Here is a 16174-nt window from a genome sequence, read left to right as displayed (position 1 = left end):
GCAACAACAAAGAGATGCAAAATGACTACAAAGATATATAAGATCATTTTAAAATAGAAGCAAAATAGCAAAAAACTTAAAAAAAAAAAAAATGCTGTGTCATTCGGTCACTTTCTCTTTCTCTTGTAGGGCGGGGTGGGGGGAGGTTACATGCCTGTGACCAGAGGCGTATTTTCTCACAGTCCGTCCATGGATTTGGGCGTCAGACGTAGCATTCAGTAATTTGACAGCTGCCTGGCAAAGCGCTGACTGTAAGAATGCGATGGTGGAGCTGGCGTTGCCCTTTTACACCCGAGGGTCAGACTCGCTGCTATTTCCTCATTAATGCTACTTTTCTGTTCTGCTGTTTCTTCCTTTGTGTATTTTTGGATCTGTTGCCGTAATATGTGTGTGGTGATTTCTTTCTCAGTAAAATCTGTTTTATATAAAGTGTCACTGGGCCTGCCAGATGAGGCTTTTTCGCTGTAACTTTGGATGCTGCTCACGTTTAATGACTGAGGGAGGCTTTGATTCACCATTAGCTCCTCTCTCCTCTCAGACCCAGGGTTTTGTTATGGTTTGTTTTGAATGGACCGGTTTTATGTGAAAATGGAGGGAAGTTAACGAGTTTGAGTGTTTTCAAGACACCCCGCGTAACCACTTACCAGAGGTATATTGTGTTCTCATGCATGCCGAGAATGTGTGTGCGCGCTGTTTTCGTGGGTGTTCTTGTGTGTGAGAGCATGTAGGAGTCTTGGTCCAGCAGTGGCCCATGGTGGCCAGCCAGAGAGGATTGCGTGAGACTTTTTAACAACGTCTGCAGAGCTTTTCAGCAAAAACATTTGATAAACAGATTGTGGAGGTCTGTGAACGGCCCGTTTGTGGCTGATCCCTGTTCATGCACAGCTTCTGTGTTTTAGTGCGTGTTGCTCTGGTTCTTCAGAGAGTTTGACGCCTGCAGAATGGTGGGCATCCAGAGCCGCCTGTTAAATTACATCTGCACCAAAACCACAGACCCCCATACCAGACGAGCCTCCCTGCCAGCCAGCCAGCAAGTCGGCCAACGACCAAACACTGCCCTCCCAGTACTGGTCTCTCTTTCTCCTGTTTATTTCCCTTAACATCTTTGTCTTTGCTTTCTTCAGTTTTACTGGGTTACACTTCAGTGTGAAAATTTTAGAAGTGTTATTTGAGTTATCGTGGCAAAGACTCACGCAACGCAAACAAGCATAAACAGACACCGCAGACACACACACGTATGACTAATTAAAAAAAAAAAAAAAAGCTCAGAAACCTAGAGCAACACTTTGGTAAATGGCTGTAAAACAAGAATTTGACTGCCTAGCTATGTGGTTGCTAAACAATCACAGACGACAGCGAGGCAAAGCTGTAAAACAGACCTGATCTCAGCACACATGGTGGCAATGAACACACCTTTTTTCTAAGTACTTGTGATTTGAAGTCTGCTGTGAACTCCCGCATTACTCTCAATACCTGCTTCCAATTAACTGAAGTGTGTTTGATTTGATGTAATTTTCAAATTAGAAAACGTCGGATCATTTTCAAATTAGAAAATGTCAACTGATGTTGGTGTAACTCCTCCTGTGCCTCAGAGGAAAATCTCCTCTACCTTGCGCAATCCAAACTGAGTCCATCTCTGCAGAGACACGGAAGCCTGTCTCTCACACACACACACAATAACATGATGAGTACAATATAAAGCAGGAGAGATTAAAGGATGCAAATGATACTTTTATGTGATCAGATCAGGTCTTGATGTGGATGGATGCCTAAAGACAATATGATCAGGGTCTAACAGGGGAAAATAAAGAAATTAAGTCTCTCTTGTTTCTTATTTGATTTGCAAAATGTCGCCTATCCCTGTTATTGCTGTGACTTTGCAGCATCGTCCTGTAGACGATACTCTACGTCAATTAAATCAGTAAATCCCTGGCAGGTGAATGGAAAGAAGCTCTCACTATACAGTTTTTCACAGCTATGCACCATTTCATCCTCATCCTTCGACAATTTCCATGCCTAATATTAGGGTGACATTTCTGGCATTAACTCCTGACAGTCATCAGTCCACAGAGAGCTGATGAAAACAGCTCAGGGGAGAGCTGCAGTTGAAATTTATGCCATTTTCACACATCACTCCACCAGTTAAAGCCGGTCGTGGACTCTTACAGTTGCTCACTTATGACACACAAACGCACTGTGGCGGTTTCCTGTTCGCACCTGACCACGGTTGTGAAAATATTTGCCAGAGGGCGATGTGGTCATGTCTTCCTGTAATAAATTAAAGTCAACAGATCTGCCTGTCGCAGTTGCTTGAGGGCCATCTAGACCAAACAGTGCCCCAGCCAAGTACTTACCACACACTGTACCTGAGCAGCAGCTGACAGCAGGGACATACATAAGCAGCACGCTTACAAGTTATATTTGTGTGCATTTGCATCTTTTATTTGCACATATAAAAGTGCACCACTGCTGGAAATAGTGTGTGTCTTTAACAACTCGGTGCATAGAAGGACACACAGTTATGTATGCTTTTGTAGATGCCAGCCAACCTTTTATCCCTTTATATTTGTGCAGTCATATCAAGCACTTCCCATGCTTTTGTGCAAGAAACGTGCTTCCTCGGCTTCCTTGGTTTGCTTTGGCCAACTGTCTGTGGCTGGCTTGGATAGGACATAGAGGATGTAGAGAAAATGTAAGGGCAAATCTTCACAGCAGAGGAGATTTGATACCACGGTATGCCTTCGAAATGCTTGGAAGTAGATCAGTTCAGTCATTTCAGCTGATAAAGAGTAAATGCATCTTTCAAAAGTCTTTCAAGTATTTCAAATGAACCCAGTGATTTCTCTGTGACTTGTTGTGAACTCCAGTCTACAATAAAAGGCAATGAAGCCCATAATATGCACGCACATGTTGCATCTGGTCTTATACCCCCTACCCTCTTTTTCTCTTACCTCCAGTTCTTTGTGTGTGACACGTGAAGCCTGGGATGCTGGTGACCATGCTGTTGGCTCCTGTCTGTGTGCTACTGATGCTGGGGGGGCGTGCTCTTGCCGGAGGCTATCCCCCCATACCCCACGTGAAGTACATGCAACCCATGATGAAAGGGCCTATTGGACCCCCATTTCGAGAGGGCAAGGGGCATTATGTTGGTGAGTAATCCCTGTGGGTGTAGTATACGTGTGTGTCTTTCACTTTAATGCCTCACTCAACATCTCTACAGGCCGAAAGGTCCACTTACACACTTTAGCTACAGTCCACTGGGTCAGTGGAAGCACTGATACTTTGAACTGATTCAATGTGATTTACCCCTGTGTCTCTCTGTCTCTCTTATGTTAACTCAAGCATTCAGAAATACATTCACAAAATAGGACCTGGCTCAAAGCCATTTTTCTGCAAACAGTATATTTCCTTGTAGTATCCTGTTGGCAGTAACCTTAGAATTAGATATTTTTCCAGCTATTTGAACCAAAGTGAGCATGATAATTATCATATGATAATGATCATACTGTACAAAGAGTTCTCCAACATTGCAGTTTAAAATGTAATTGATATGGAGACCACCCCATGAACCGGACAGGCTGAAGCCACTGGTTTAGTTTGTCCTCAGTTAAAGGGCTCAGTGTGAGTCTTCTTGCCCTGTGGGTCCAACAGCATTTGGCCTGAGTGCCCACTGGGCCAGTTATTCCTCCTGCCATCTGGATGCTGTTATCACATGTTTATCACATGTTTCAGCTGTTAGATGGAGGAGAGAGAGTGTGAAGTACATAAAAATAGATTAAATAAAAGACTCGGGCAAGGGAACTTAGAAAAGGCAGGGGGCACTAATCATCCTGCAAAAATGTGCACATTTTAATTGCCATCATTATCAAATTTGACTCAAGCTACAAACACGAAATCTGGATCAGATGAAATGCCTTGTTTTATCTTCTTCAAAGCGAAATCCAAAGCAAATGAGGGGCACATTTTTATTTCAGTATCATAAAATGATGACAATGAAATACTCCAGAAGCTGGATTCAGATCAAATTCAGGCATGAAATTCATCATTTAAATTCCTCACAGAAACATCAAAGATCTGCAAGAATAATTCACCCAGTCCTAAATTATGCTTTCTGGGATTGGATGAGAACACTACAAGTGGTTCACAAGAATACAGTGCTTTTACTGCCACTCAGTGGTCACATGTCCACATTGCATCACCACTGAAATACTCTATCAGACATTTTTATTGGAGTATGTAGCATCTGTTAGTTGCGGCTCACTGTAACTGTATGAAAAAAGATATTCCATGTATGATTTCAGCTTTTGATTTCAAGTGATTTTAGTTAACCATATACATGTCTGTGTCTTTAAATATAGTTTATGATTGTCATAAGATCTACCGTATTTTGTCGTTGTCACAAACAGGGTAGCACAGCCATGACAAAAGAGGGAGATAACCAGAGACAAGCCAATTAACAAATGTTTTATTTTAAAAAAAAAATAGACAATAAATGTAGGAGAGGAACCTCAACTAACAACGGCATGTGTAATCTCTAAGATCAGCAGTGTAAGTGAGTGCATGAGTGAAAAAGTGTGTGAATGCAATGTTGTATGGTGCAGCAACATAGACAACAGAAACCAAATGCCAACCAAACCAAATGGGTGACTCAGGGAGGAGAGAGAACCAGAACTGAGCTCCAACATGGTTTTAAAAGCACCAGCACACAGGGCACAGCTGTGCTCGGTCTGCCGATGAGCCCAGGTACTGACAACCCTTAGCCACACCCACCTCTATACCTCTGTAAAGGAAGCAGCCACACACATGAAGCAACAAGTACACAGGTGGAGAGGGTTGTCACATTGGTGCAGAATCAGAATCCTGTCATGTGTTTTAAGTCAGCCTTTACAGAAGTATAGAAACATTTTTTGTGCTGTTACAGAAAATAAATAAAGATGTAACGCATTAGTATCATACCATCAAAAAGACCATGATTACAAAGCAGACGCCAGGATACTGATATTTATTATACCACATGTAAAAATTTTCCTACTGTAATAATTTGAAGATATTTGTTTTGCATAGGTCAGTGAGGAGAATGCACCCACGTTAAAATGTGATCAGTATGATTAATAATAGGTGTTTAGTTACAAAGAGAGGTTAAAGCCTCAATTATGACTAAACTTCAAAAAATGTCAAATGTTTCAATGAACTACTCATTTTTCCTCCACCGTTAGTCCTGTGGGAAATATCAAAACATCAAACTAGAACTTTACTAAATGTAGTCAGTCACAATTTTAAGCTGTACTTGTTTTTACTCTGCCATCTTTGCTGCATTTTTTTTTTTTTTATAACTATTGAATTTTTCCTGCACTCAAGCACTCATGTGTTTCAGGTTATATATCAGTATTATATATCTTGTAATGACCCTCTAGCCTGTTGGGTATTCCTGTTGCCTTGCTCTTACAAGAGCATATTTCAATACAAACGTATTTGAAAGCACAAAGCAAGTCCTTCCAGGGGAGCATCACAACAAGAAATCAAGAAGCATTTATAGCCTCTGAAGTGTGAAGCACCTTATCTTTCCTCTCTGGGTGATATATTAAAGTGGTTTACAGCAGAGCTACATGACAGGGAACATGAAAGACTACAAATGAGGCCATAATGCTCATTGCACATTTGAAAACAATGTTTTTGATGGTTGGATGAAAAATGACGAAGCAGCTTTGCTATTCTTAGATCCACTAGTGGTGAAATAATATAGTTTGGCCAGAAGGTGGCACCCTTACTTATGTAGACATATCTCATTATTCTACATCTGTGGTAAATAGATCAAAGTTAAAGCTGGGAGTCAGTCACTGAGTGAAATAATGGACATTGGCAATGCACAGATGGGATATTCATTTAATGGCTGCCATATTTTCTCTTCTTTAAAAGTACAGTATTTTTGTTTAGTCTGCCTGACATTCTGATCATCCACAGGTTTTTGCAATAAAGTTGTGAGGTTAAATGTAACAATAAACAATAGGAATAATGGCCACAGCCCCCAAAGTAAGATTCAGTCTGTGGGGACATATGATCACTAGATATGAAATGTGTGAGTGTGTGTCTTCTTGAATTTTCCAAATTATTTTTTATGCTTAAAACTATATGATGCAGACCTACATAACAAAGGTACAGCATGCTGCTCACATACATGACTGTTACAACATAACTGGAATCATATAATACTATTACCCAGATACAGTTGAGGATCAATAAGCTCTTCTTACCGTTGTGTTTGATTTTATTTGTTGATCATAAAAAGGCTGCATGTCTCATTACTTGCCACTAGGGGGAAGTAGTGGCCTTTGGTTACATTACAGGATGGAATGGGAACTTCAACTTGAATTTCTTTGCAAGCTTGTCACAAGGAAAGGAAAAGAGCAAGTTTTTGCCATGTCTCATTTATTGCTATTGAGGTGTTCTTAAATAAGACACCTGGGGCATTTTGGTGATCAATTAGAAATAGTATATTACTGTGGTTGTATTTGCAGGTGCCAGGTTTGGGAGGCCATGCATCACATATTCTAATGCATTTATTGGTTGTAAAATGCAGAGGAATTATTCACACACAACTGAATCTTAGCCTTCAAGCTTTCAGAGGGGGAGGATGGCAGTGGTTGGCAGGATGAGCTGTGTCTTCTGGACATATATCCCGCCTTGAAAAGTAACATTCAGACACAGTGTTGCTGAGATGAGGCACTGGAACAACAAGTCAGTTTATGAGTTTTTTTTAATTTTTTTTATGGTATACTTGTTTCTCTCTGTTATACAATCAAAACATTTGCATTTTACAAACACTCTCAAACCCAATAGCACCCCCAGGTCAGTCAGTTGGAAAACAGAAATGTTAACTCCTGTCCAATTGTACCATTACATAACAACTGCTCAACTCAGGAACGAGAGTACTGTTTTATATATGGATTTACGACCTGTGCAGAATATGCTCTGCCTTCCACTCAGTTCCTGAACAAGCAGAATGGATGAATGACCAGAATAGTCAAACATCATCAACATGATCATTCCTTTGATGGAAAAGGTATAAAAGTGAATTCAGAGGACTCTTTCCATCATATTTTCAAGAATTTCAAGATATAAGCAATTCCCAGGCTTTATTTTGACATGACTGAAGTTTGAATTTTCATTTCCCCATTTAAGGATGTTGTCAGATGTCTCTTGTATGTTACTCCTTAATTCATGGTGTCATTTTTTTTTTTCTCACATTCCTTCTGCCCTGCACACCTGTTTTTCCTTTACTATGGACATGAACTCAGACAACCCCAGGTGTAGTTTTTAGGGATTTTCCGATTAAGTATTTTTGGCCGCAATCTGAGTCCTTTAATTCTGACTATCTGCTTATACCGAGTCTCATCTGATGCTTAAAGTAGTAGTTTAGTTAAATATAAAGTTTATAAACTTAAATTATTGATAGTTCACTTGGGTAATGCCACCCCACCACAGTATGTGTCACCATCAGACTCAATTCACTTGCGAAATTGATGAATATTTTGAGCCACTTTTGTTGGTCAAAACAAGTCAGAAAATATGTCAGAATCTCCTAAAGATTACACACATTGCTCTGCTGATTTAATTTTGAGATGGAATGCATGGAAACTAATCCAGGATGATAAAGGAAACCCTTAGGCAGTTATTGTAAGGCACCTACCAAGGAAGGTGGAGGTAAAATAACCTAATGGTGTTGTTTCCCCCAAATGTATCTACAGCAGAGACATGTATGCACTTATAAAGTATCCTTTTCATTACCAAATGCATTCTTTTGGGTCAGAAGATCGTCTACAAAATAACTAATTGTTCTTGTACATCAATACCTCATGATATGGCCTTTAAGACCCCAATAAAAACATTTACATTCAAGAAAAAAGGCATTGTTGATGAAATTTCTGACCTTATTGTTTTTTTTTTCTTTTTTGACCCTGTTTAAAACCTGACACTCTTATCACTAAGTGGCAGTAATGTGCAAAGGCCAGTGTTCCAACCGCTTTTAATTCTTACATGAGGAAGAAGTCATATTGCCTTCTGAGTAGAAAACAGGTGGTGTATCTGCACTACTTGCACATAGGACCACTGTAACTCAACACAAATGCAATTTCTTAGCTGCTTTTTTTATTGCATAATATTGTTTTACATCTTATTGTTTTATAAGTTACAGTAATATATACATTTTATATTTTATTTATATATATTGAATTTTAAATAACTGTAGTTTGAACTCTTATATTTTTATTGGGGCTATATGTAACTATTTTAGTTTAACATTCAACATTACATTACATAATCAGATTGCAATGTCATCCTGTATGGAAAACAGCATTCACCAATACCTGCAGGTTTGGCAAAATGTCAACAACTGTCCTCTGCTGAGGTTATATTTATTCATGCTAATGTTCTCTCAACATAAGGTTATGGGTTGAAACTTGGTTGTGAGTGTCCATTGAGCCCCTTCACTGAACATACAGGCAGCACACTCTCATGCACACCCAAGTAACAGGCACACAGATATCCCATAGTGCTAGTTCTGGACTGGTGCTAGTGCCAGTTTGGAGTTGGTTCAACTTGCGAACCTTCTAAGAGCTAGTTTGCTTTTCCAGGGGCTAGAGAGCCACCATAGAGCAATGTTATCATGTCACTGTATACATGTGCATATGTGTGAGCCTTGCCAGCAAGGCGCCAAGCACAACAACAATGATGAAATACATTGTCTCTTCACAATTATTTTGCATCAATTTCAAGTCCATTCTGAAACTCACTACAATACACACATACAACTTTGTCCGACTGTTTTTTTTCTACTTATTTTTTGTTTTGAAGTACATTATACTAACAAGATGATCATCTTCTCTTTCTTTAGATATGCCACCCATGATGGAAGTGAAGGGGGAACCAGGCCCCCAAGGAAAACCTGGACCAAGGGGCCCACCTGGGCCACCAGGACTTCCAGGAAAACCTGGACTAGGAAAGCCAGGTCTCAATGGCCAGGTAGGCCCTCAGGGGCCTCCTGGCTTTCCAGGAATTGGTAAACCTGGACTACCAGGTCTTCCAGGAAAGATTGGGCCAAAGGGGATGTCAGGGTTTAATGGTGAGGTTGGCCCTCGTGGTGAACCAGGTCCTAGAGGTCCTCCAGGGCAGCCTGGCCTCCCTGGCCCAGCTGGCCTGTCTTTGAATGGGAAACCTGGACTTCCAGGCATCAGAGGCCCCCCTGGGTCTCGTGGAGAGCCAGGAATAAAGGGTATTTCCGGCCCACCAGGTGAGCGTGGGCTTAAGGGCGAGAATGGAAATGGGAAGACTGGGCCTCCAGGTATAAGGGGTCCTCCTGGGCTGAAAGGCAGTACAGGACCACCTGGTATTCCAGGAATAGGCAAGCCAGGACCAAAAGGTTTGCCTGGACTGCCTGGTCTTAAAGGTGATTATGGACTACCAGGGGATCGTGGAGAACCAGGAGAGGGTGGGGCCCCAGGTCTACAAGGTCTCCCAGGGCCAGTTGGGTTAGGGAAGCCTGGGCTAGATGGATTGCCAGGAGCACCGGGTCCACTAGGACCAAAAGGTGAGGCGGGAGGTAGGGGTCCTCCTGGATTTCCTGGGACTCCTGGCTATGGAAAACCTGGTCTGAGTGGGCCAAAAGGAGAAAAGGGCCATGGTGGGTTGCCTGGACTTCCAGGGGACAAAGGAGAGCAAGGAATGGTAGGCCCAATTGGGGAGCCAGGGCTTGATGGGCAACCTGGGCCGGCAGGACTTCAAGGCCCAATGGGACTTCCAGGAAAACATGGAATGCCAGGACAGAAGGGAGAGCTGGGGCCCCAGGGCCCTCCGGGACTGCCTGGCCTCAGAGGTGACCAAGGCCCCAGCGGACATGCTGGAAAACCTGGCATCCCTGGGGAAAAAGGCATCCCTGGACTTAATGGTCCGTTTGGAAAACCTGGACCCAAAGGTGAAGCAGGTCATATTGGCCTACCTGGAAATCCAGGGCTGACGGGTGCTCCAGGGTCTAAAGGTGAGACAGGGTTCATAGGGACTCCGGGCCCCAGGGGCCAGTCAGGCATTCCTGGTCTTCAGGGGCCCATGGGTCCCATGGGGCCACAGGGTGCTCCTGGCCCAAAGGGTGAACCTGGACTTCCAGGGTCTCCAGGACTGGGTAAGTTTGGAGAGAAGGGATCTATAGGTCCCCAGGGTCCTCCAGGAAAACCAGGCCCTGTTGGGCTTAATGGTAACCCTGGCCCCCCTGGGCCACCAGGGCCCCCTGGTCCTCCAGGAAACGGCCAAACAGTTGTTGCAGGGCCAACAGATTCACAGTTGGAAGGGGATGAAGTACCAGGGGACAGGAAGGGGTCTGTGTACAGTCAAGTTCCTCTCTCTGCCTCTGTAGCACCAGCCTTCACTGCCATCCTCACCACACCTTTCCCTCCCTCTGGTATGCCAATCAAATTTGACAGGACCCTGTACAACGGGCAAAATGCCTACAGCTCTGCTACTGGCATGTTCACTGCTCCTTTATCTGGTGTCTACTACTTTGCGTACCACATGCATGTAAAGGGAACTAGCCTGTGGGTGGCACTGTACAAGAACAATGTACCAGCCACCTACACATATGATGAATACAAGAAAGGCTACATGGACCAGGCGTCTGGTAGTGCTGTCCTAGAGCTGAAGGAGGGTGACCAGGTATGGGTCCAGATGCCCTCGGATCAGGCAAACGGCCTCTATTCTACCGAGTACATCCACTCCTCCTTCTCAGGATTCCTGCTCTGTCCCACATAACCCTGTCCTTTCCTTCAAACATGTTCCTGTATTGGCACCTCAGAGCAGCCCTAAACCTAAAATACCTGCAGCCATGATAGAAACACCACAAAACCCATAAAATTCTCATTATTACTGCCAACATCTTTAAATGTCTCACCCTCAATATCATGAGTGAAAGAGAAAACAAACTTTGTGAATGAAATATGGAAAGTTTTAAAAAAGCAGGGGGTGGAATTTCATACTGTGTTCTTTGTTTCAGTGTCCTTCAACTGTGTGTTTTTGGGTTGTATTTTATGTTGGTGTTTTTTTTAGCTTATATTATTTTAATTATTATATTGTCATAATTTTATTGTTATTATTTGGTCCTTGTCATCATTGTTGTTGTTGTTATTGGATTCAGACTATTAAGTGCCTTACTTTGTAATGTGCTAGTAACAGACCTTCCCATGTGACTGCACATCCTGCCCACATGCTCTGACATCATAAGGACAACATCACCAGACCCTGGGGGGTGAGTGGTTCCTCTGGCTGCAGTCACGTCCCCCTTGTGTTCTTATTTAAACCGTGAATACTGACATAAAGAGCAACAATACAACATAGAAAATATAGACAAACAATAGCAAAAAAATGCATTTGGTGCTGTAATACCATTACTTTTAACTTTTCTTTTGTTTGACCTTTTTGGTACTTTAAAATTATTAATGGGATTAAATCTTTGTTTTTAGCGTGAGATATATATTTTGACATTTAGCATCTGTTGGATGCTTATTTCTCTACATCTTTCTGAATTTAGTAGTTGACCATTTAAAATGATGGGTCTTTGTCTTTTTTTTTATAATTTACCGAACTGTCCAGAAATGCAACCCAAAAAAATACAATCCAAGAAAATGGCCTCACAGTATTAGAATTATTAAATTTAAAATGCCCTTTTAAAGAGGATCAGCTACATCATGCAAGGAAAATGCCTTTTTTCAAACTTTCAAGACAATATTAGCTGAAGATGATATGTATGCATACAGTCAATGTTTACATGTCATAGAATAGATACTGAGAGCAAATGGAGATGGATTGTAAGGACACAACTACAGTATGATCGATAGCCTGTTTCCTTGTATCGATCTAGTTTTTCCCATTTGCACTGCAAACCCCATCACTATGTTGTAGGCATCCTCTTCACATACTCTCACCATGACATCACTGCTTTCTATTGGTATACTACCTATTAATAAATCAGTATCGCATTAACATTACCAGTCAGTAATTTGTAATTCCATAACATGGAAGTTCCATGCTGACCACGTATTGCAAAACCTGTGAAGGTGCTGTAAACTCAGTTTTGCTTATAAATGAGCAACATGGATAACAAGTTAAATAGATCAACTTATTCCTTCAATGCAAGTCTCTGTGTGACTTCTTGCTGGACAAATGAGAGCAAGTCTGAAACATTTGTAGTTCTGAATGAAAAGACTTTCTGTTAATTCCCAAACACTTGTGTCAAAAATAGCTGAATTATCATTCAGCTAAATGGAACATCCGTGGCTACAAGGACAGGATGTTTCAGAACTGAATAATGTCAAAGTATACAGCTGGAAATGAGAATCGATCTGCATTTACTGTATGAATAAGTAAAGGGACTTGACTGAGGCCCACAGGTTGTGAAATACAGGTTGTGTAACTTTTAACAAATTCCTGCCAGATTTCTGGGAGAGGTGGTGGGCCAGAGGTGAGAGCTGTGTATTTACCCATTTCTGTTGGATAAGGCATTAAAGACACGCTGTGTGTGTGTGTGTGTGTGTGTGTGTGTGTGTGTGTGTGTGTGTGTGTGTGTGTGTTGTGTCACATTATCCCCCTCACATCCAGGTCATGAACACTTCAGCAAAGATAATAATAAACTCGAATGAAGTGACAAAACCTTAGGAAGAGCCAACAGGTCCTGTCAATGTTCCACAAGAAACCTGACTTTAGAACGTTTCAGCATGCTTTAGCTTTTTAAAAAAAGTTCCACACTCTCTAATGGTGCCTTTGCAAAGTAAGGGAACAGGTGATGAATGTAATGGATAGATTATGGGAGACAGAAAAACCTGAAATTAAATTGACATTATGAGATAAGGAGATAACATTTCTGGTTAGCACTGAATGGGCTATTTTGCGTATTGTTCCAATGAGTGGCCTAATGGTGTGCAATAAATCTGTGTTGTACCAAGTCATGAACAAAAAAAAAAAGACATTCTGGGAAGTGTGTGAGATCTTTATTTAGTGGTTGCAGTTAAAGAAGACAGAAGATAAAGAGGTTTGACAAAATTGTTGTGATTTAACAATGAGAAGATGGTGTTTATATTACCACCTCCGTGCCTTTACATGCCTCAGCTCAGACATGATCCCAATCTAAACTTGTACCGCCCGAATGCTATCATTACACTGAATTTCGACTACCTTACACCCTGATGGAGGAATGTCAATGTACAGGAGGATTGTGCCAAATTTTGATCTTCGCAATCAGAATGAATGTATACTGTTTGAGTGATTTTCAATAGTATCTACAAACCATGCTGTGCTATTATACATGAACAGTAACTTTTCAAGTTGCTCTACAGAAGCAGTGCTAGGATAAGGCCTAATCAGTATTTTACATCTATATAATGCAAACAATGCACTTGCTCTTGCCCTTTCTGTCTAATAACATGAACACACCTACAACTGCTATGTGTCATTATTGTTACGTGAGTCTACAAGACAGTCCAAGGCTCGTTATGTACTGTATGTTGCCTTTTTTTTTGTCGCCTTCTTTTTTTGAACATATGAAATGGTGATGTGAGTTACATGTGGCTAACACTCGCTGTCCTTATGTTTTCATAGACAATGTCACTTGCTTGCAGAGTTTGCCCTGTGTGCAAATCATTTAACAAGTGTCAGTAAGATCCATGTACCGTCTCAATCACAAATTGCTTTGAAGTGTTTTCTGTTTTTCTTTATAAAAAAGAACAAAAAAACAAAAAAGACAAAAAAAAAACAGCCTTGCTTCGGTTCTTAAGGGATATTTGTTTGTTTTAGTTTCAGTAAATACAAACGGCCATTCCCATTTGCACATGAAATTAATGAAGATGTATTTATACATTTATGATAATTTAATAGGGATGCCAAAACCGACCACCGAAGCCTAGAACGTATAAATGGTATTTAACAGCATTGATGAGTTAAGAGCATTTACAACATGTAGTTAGCATTCTAGTGTTGTTTGTGAAGGATTATTTGTGGACTTTTATTTTCTATTTGTGTAATGTACAATGTATCAGCGTATAGGATTTTTGTCATACAAGGCTATTGCGTGCACTCTATGCAATAGAATTTGGGTATAAATGCACTCTTTTTGATTGAAAATGTTTGTCTGCTTATACAAAATCTACAGTACTTGATTGTATTGATACCACATCAATAAAAAACTTTCTTGTATGTTGGCGTCAGACTCCCATTTCTGTTTGCTGTAACTGCATATGGATACTATAAAGAAGATGTAAAAATCACTGCAACAAACAGGAGTCACTCCCGCAAAATGTTCATAATAGTAGGATTGGTAGTGTTAGTACCCACAGAGTAGTAATTAATCTTCAGTAAAGATACCTGCATGGCACATTTGGTGTAGAAATCTGTTGCAGGTAAAGGAATGGACACTAGAGGGAGATATACAATAATAGGAAAAACAGTGTTTCAGGCCTCTAATTTATCTGAAAGATCCTTGTCAGATCTGCCAGTAAGCTCAGAGTGGTACTGAGAGGCTTCCGCCTATGACTTCCAATTACTTACTGTAGATAACAAAAGTGTTAGTCAGTTACTTGAAATGTAATTTCATTACAGATAACATCACGAGTTGGCTTAAAATGAAAACATACACACACACTAAGCACTTTATTAGGAACACCATACTAACAATAGTTAGGCTCTCCCTTTGCTCTTCAAACAGCCTCCATTCCTCATGACATGAACTCCACAAGATGTTGGAAACATTCCTCTGAGATTCTGGTCTATGTTGTCAGCTCCACATTCATGCTGCTAATCTCTCGTTCTACAACATCACAAGGGTGTTTTACTGGATTCAGATCTGGTGATTGAGGAGGCAACTGAAGTTCACCGAAGTCATTGTCATGTTCAAGAAACCAGCTTGAGACTGAATAATTGATCCATCACACTGGACTGTTGATACAAGGCAGATTGAGTCCGTGGATTCATGTTGTTCACACCAAATTGTGACCCATCTCAGTGCCTCATGGTTCACCTTGTTGTGCATTTTGATAGTCCTAACACAGTTGTAAAGAGTGGTTATCTGAGTTCCTGTAGCCTTTTTGTCAGCTCCAACCAGTCTGGCCATTCTCCTCTGACCTCTCTCATCAACAAGGCGTTTTTTGTTTTCTGCAGCATTTTTGGTAAACTCTAGAGACTGTTGTATGTGAAAATCCCAGGAGATCAGCAGTTTCAGAAATACTCAAACCAGCCCGTCTGGCACCAACAATCATGCCATGGTCAAAGTCACTGAGATCACATTTTTCCCCATTCTAATGTTTGATGTGAAAATTGACTGAAGCTCATGACCTATATCTGCATGATTTTATGCATTGCACTGCTGCAACATGAGAGGCTGATTGGATTGCGTGAATAAGCAAGTGTACAGATGTTTCTAATAAAGTGCTTGGTGAGTGTATAGACAATATCAATCTTTGTCTCAGTTTGTGTCTGTGTTATGCCATCCCAAAGACTGCTTGTGGCAAATTACTTCAGGGGGACTTATGGAACAGAGTTCAATGTGTGTCTAATTTTATCATTCTAGATTGTTATATTTTATTTTCTCTCCTGTTTGACAGGGTTGTCTTGTTTTAGATTGGGTGAAATTATAGACCCTTGGGTCTATAATAGGAGTGCCTCAGTTGGCAATTGGAGGTACCTGAAATTCGATTGGATTAAGACATTAAATTATAAAATATTTGTTACAAAACAACCCATGAGCACATAGATAATAGTGTACGCTTATTTCATGGATATATTATAAGACCTTTTCTGGAACTGTCGTCACTATGGTGAGCTGTCATCACGCACCCGGATTCTTCTTACGTCGTACTGACGCCAGACCCTCCATGCTGCATTCGGGTGATCTCGGTAAACTCGAACATCTTGTCAAACTACTTGAGAATACGAGTTGACGAGCGTGCATGTGCGTGCTTTTGTAGAGAAAAATATCAGCAAACGTTGCAAACAACCTCACACACAATTCGGAGGAAGACAATGTCGTCGGAAACGTCTGGAGAATGTTTATTCATTTCTTTGTTTTACTGGAAATGTATTGCCTGTGGTCATATTAGCCTGCATCTCGCTGTGTGTGCGTTGTAAAAAATTATAAATTAACAATTAC

At 41.0% G+C, this 16174-nt stretch overlaps 1 protein-coding gene across 1 annotated transcript in view; it reads left to right on the top strand.

Moving 5' to 3' along the window:
* col8a2 (collagen type VIII alpha 2 chain) overlaps positions 1-11072 on the top strand; it is a 44422-nt gene extending 33350 nt beyond the window's left edge. Inside the window, exons 2-3 of the mRNA XM_022746951.1 lie at positions 2958-3149; positions 8891-11072. Of these exons, the coding sequence (XP_022602672.1) occupies positions 2987-3149; positions 8891-10794 (2067 nt within the window). The 5' untranslated portion in view covers positions 2958-2986 and the 3' untranslated portion in view covers positions 10795-11072. The remainder of the gene's footprint in view (positions 1-2957; positions 3150-8890) is intronic.
* The last annotated feature ends 5102 nt before the right edge of the window (positions 11073-16174 follow it).

Source organism: Seriola dumerili, unplaced genomic scaffold (assembly GCF_002260705.1).
Source record: "Seriola dumerili isolate Sdu_G_001 unplaced genomic scaffold, Sdu_1.0 BDQW01000110.1, whole genome shotgun sequence".
In the NCBI taxonomy this organism is placed as follows: domain Eukaryota; kingdom Metazoa; phylum Chordata; class Actinopteri; order Carangiformes; family Carangidae; genus Seriola; species Seriola dumerili.
This window is presented reverse-complemented; position numbering and strand designations above follow the sequence as displayed.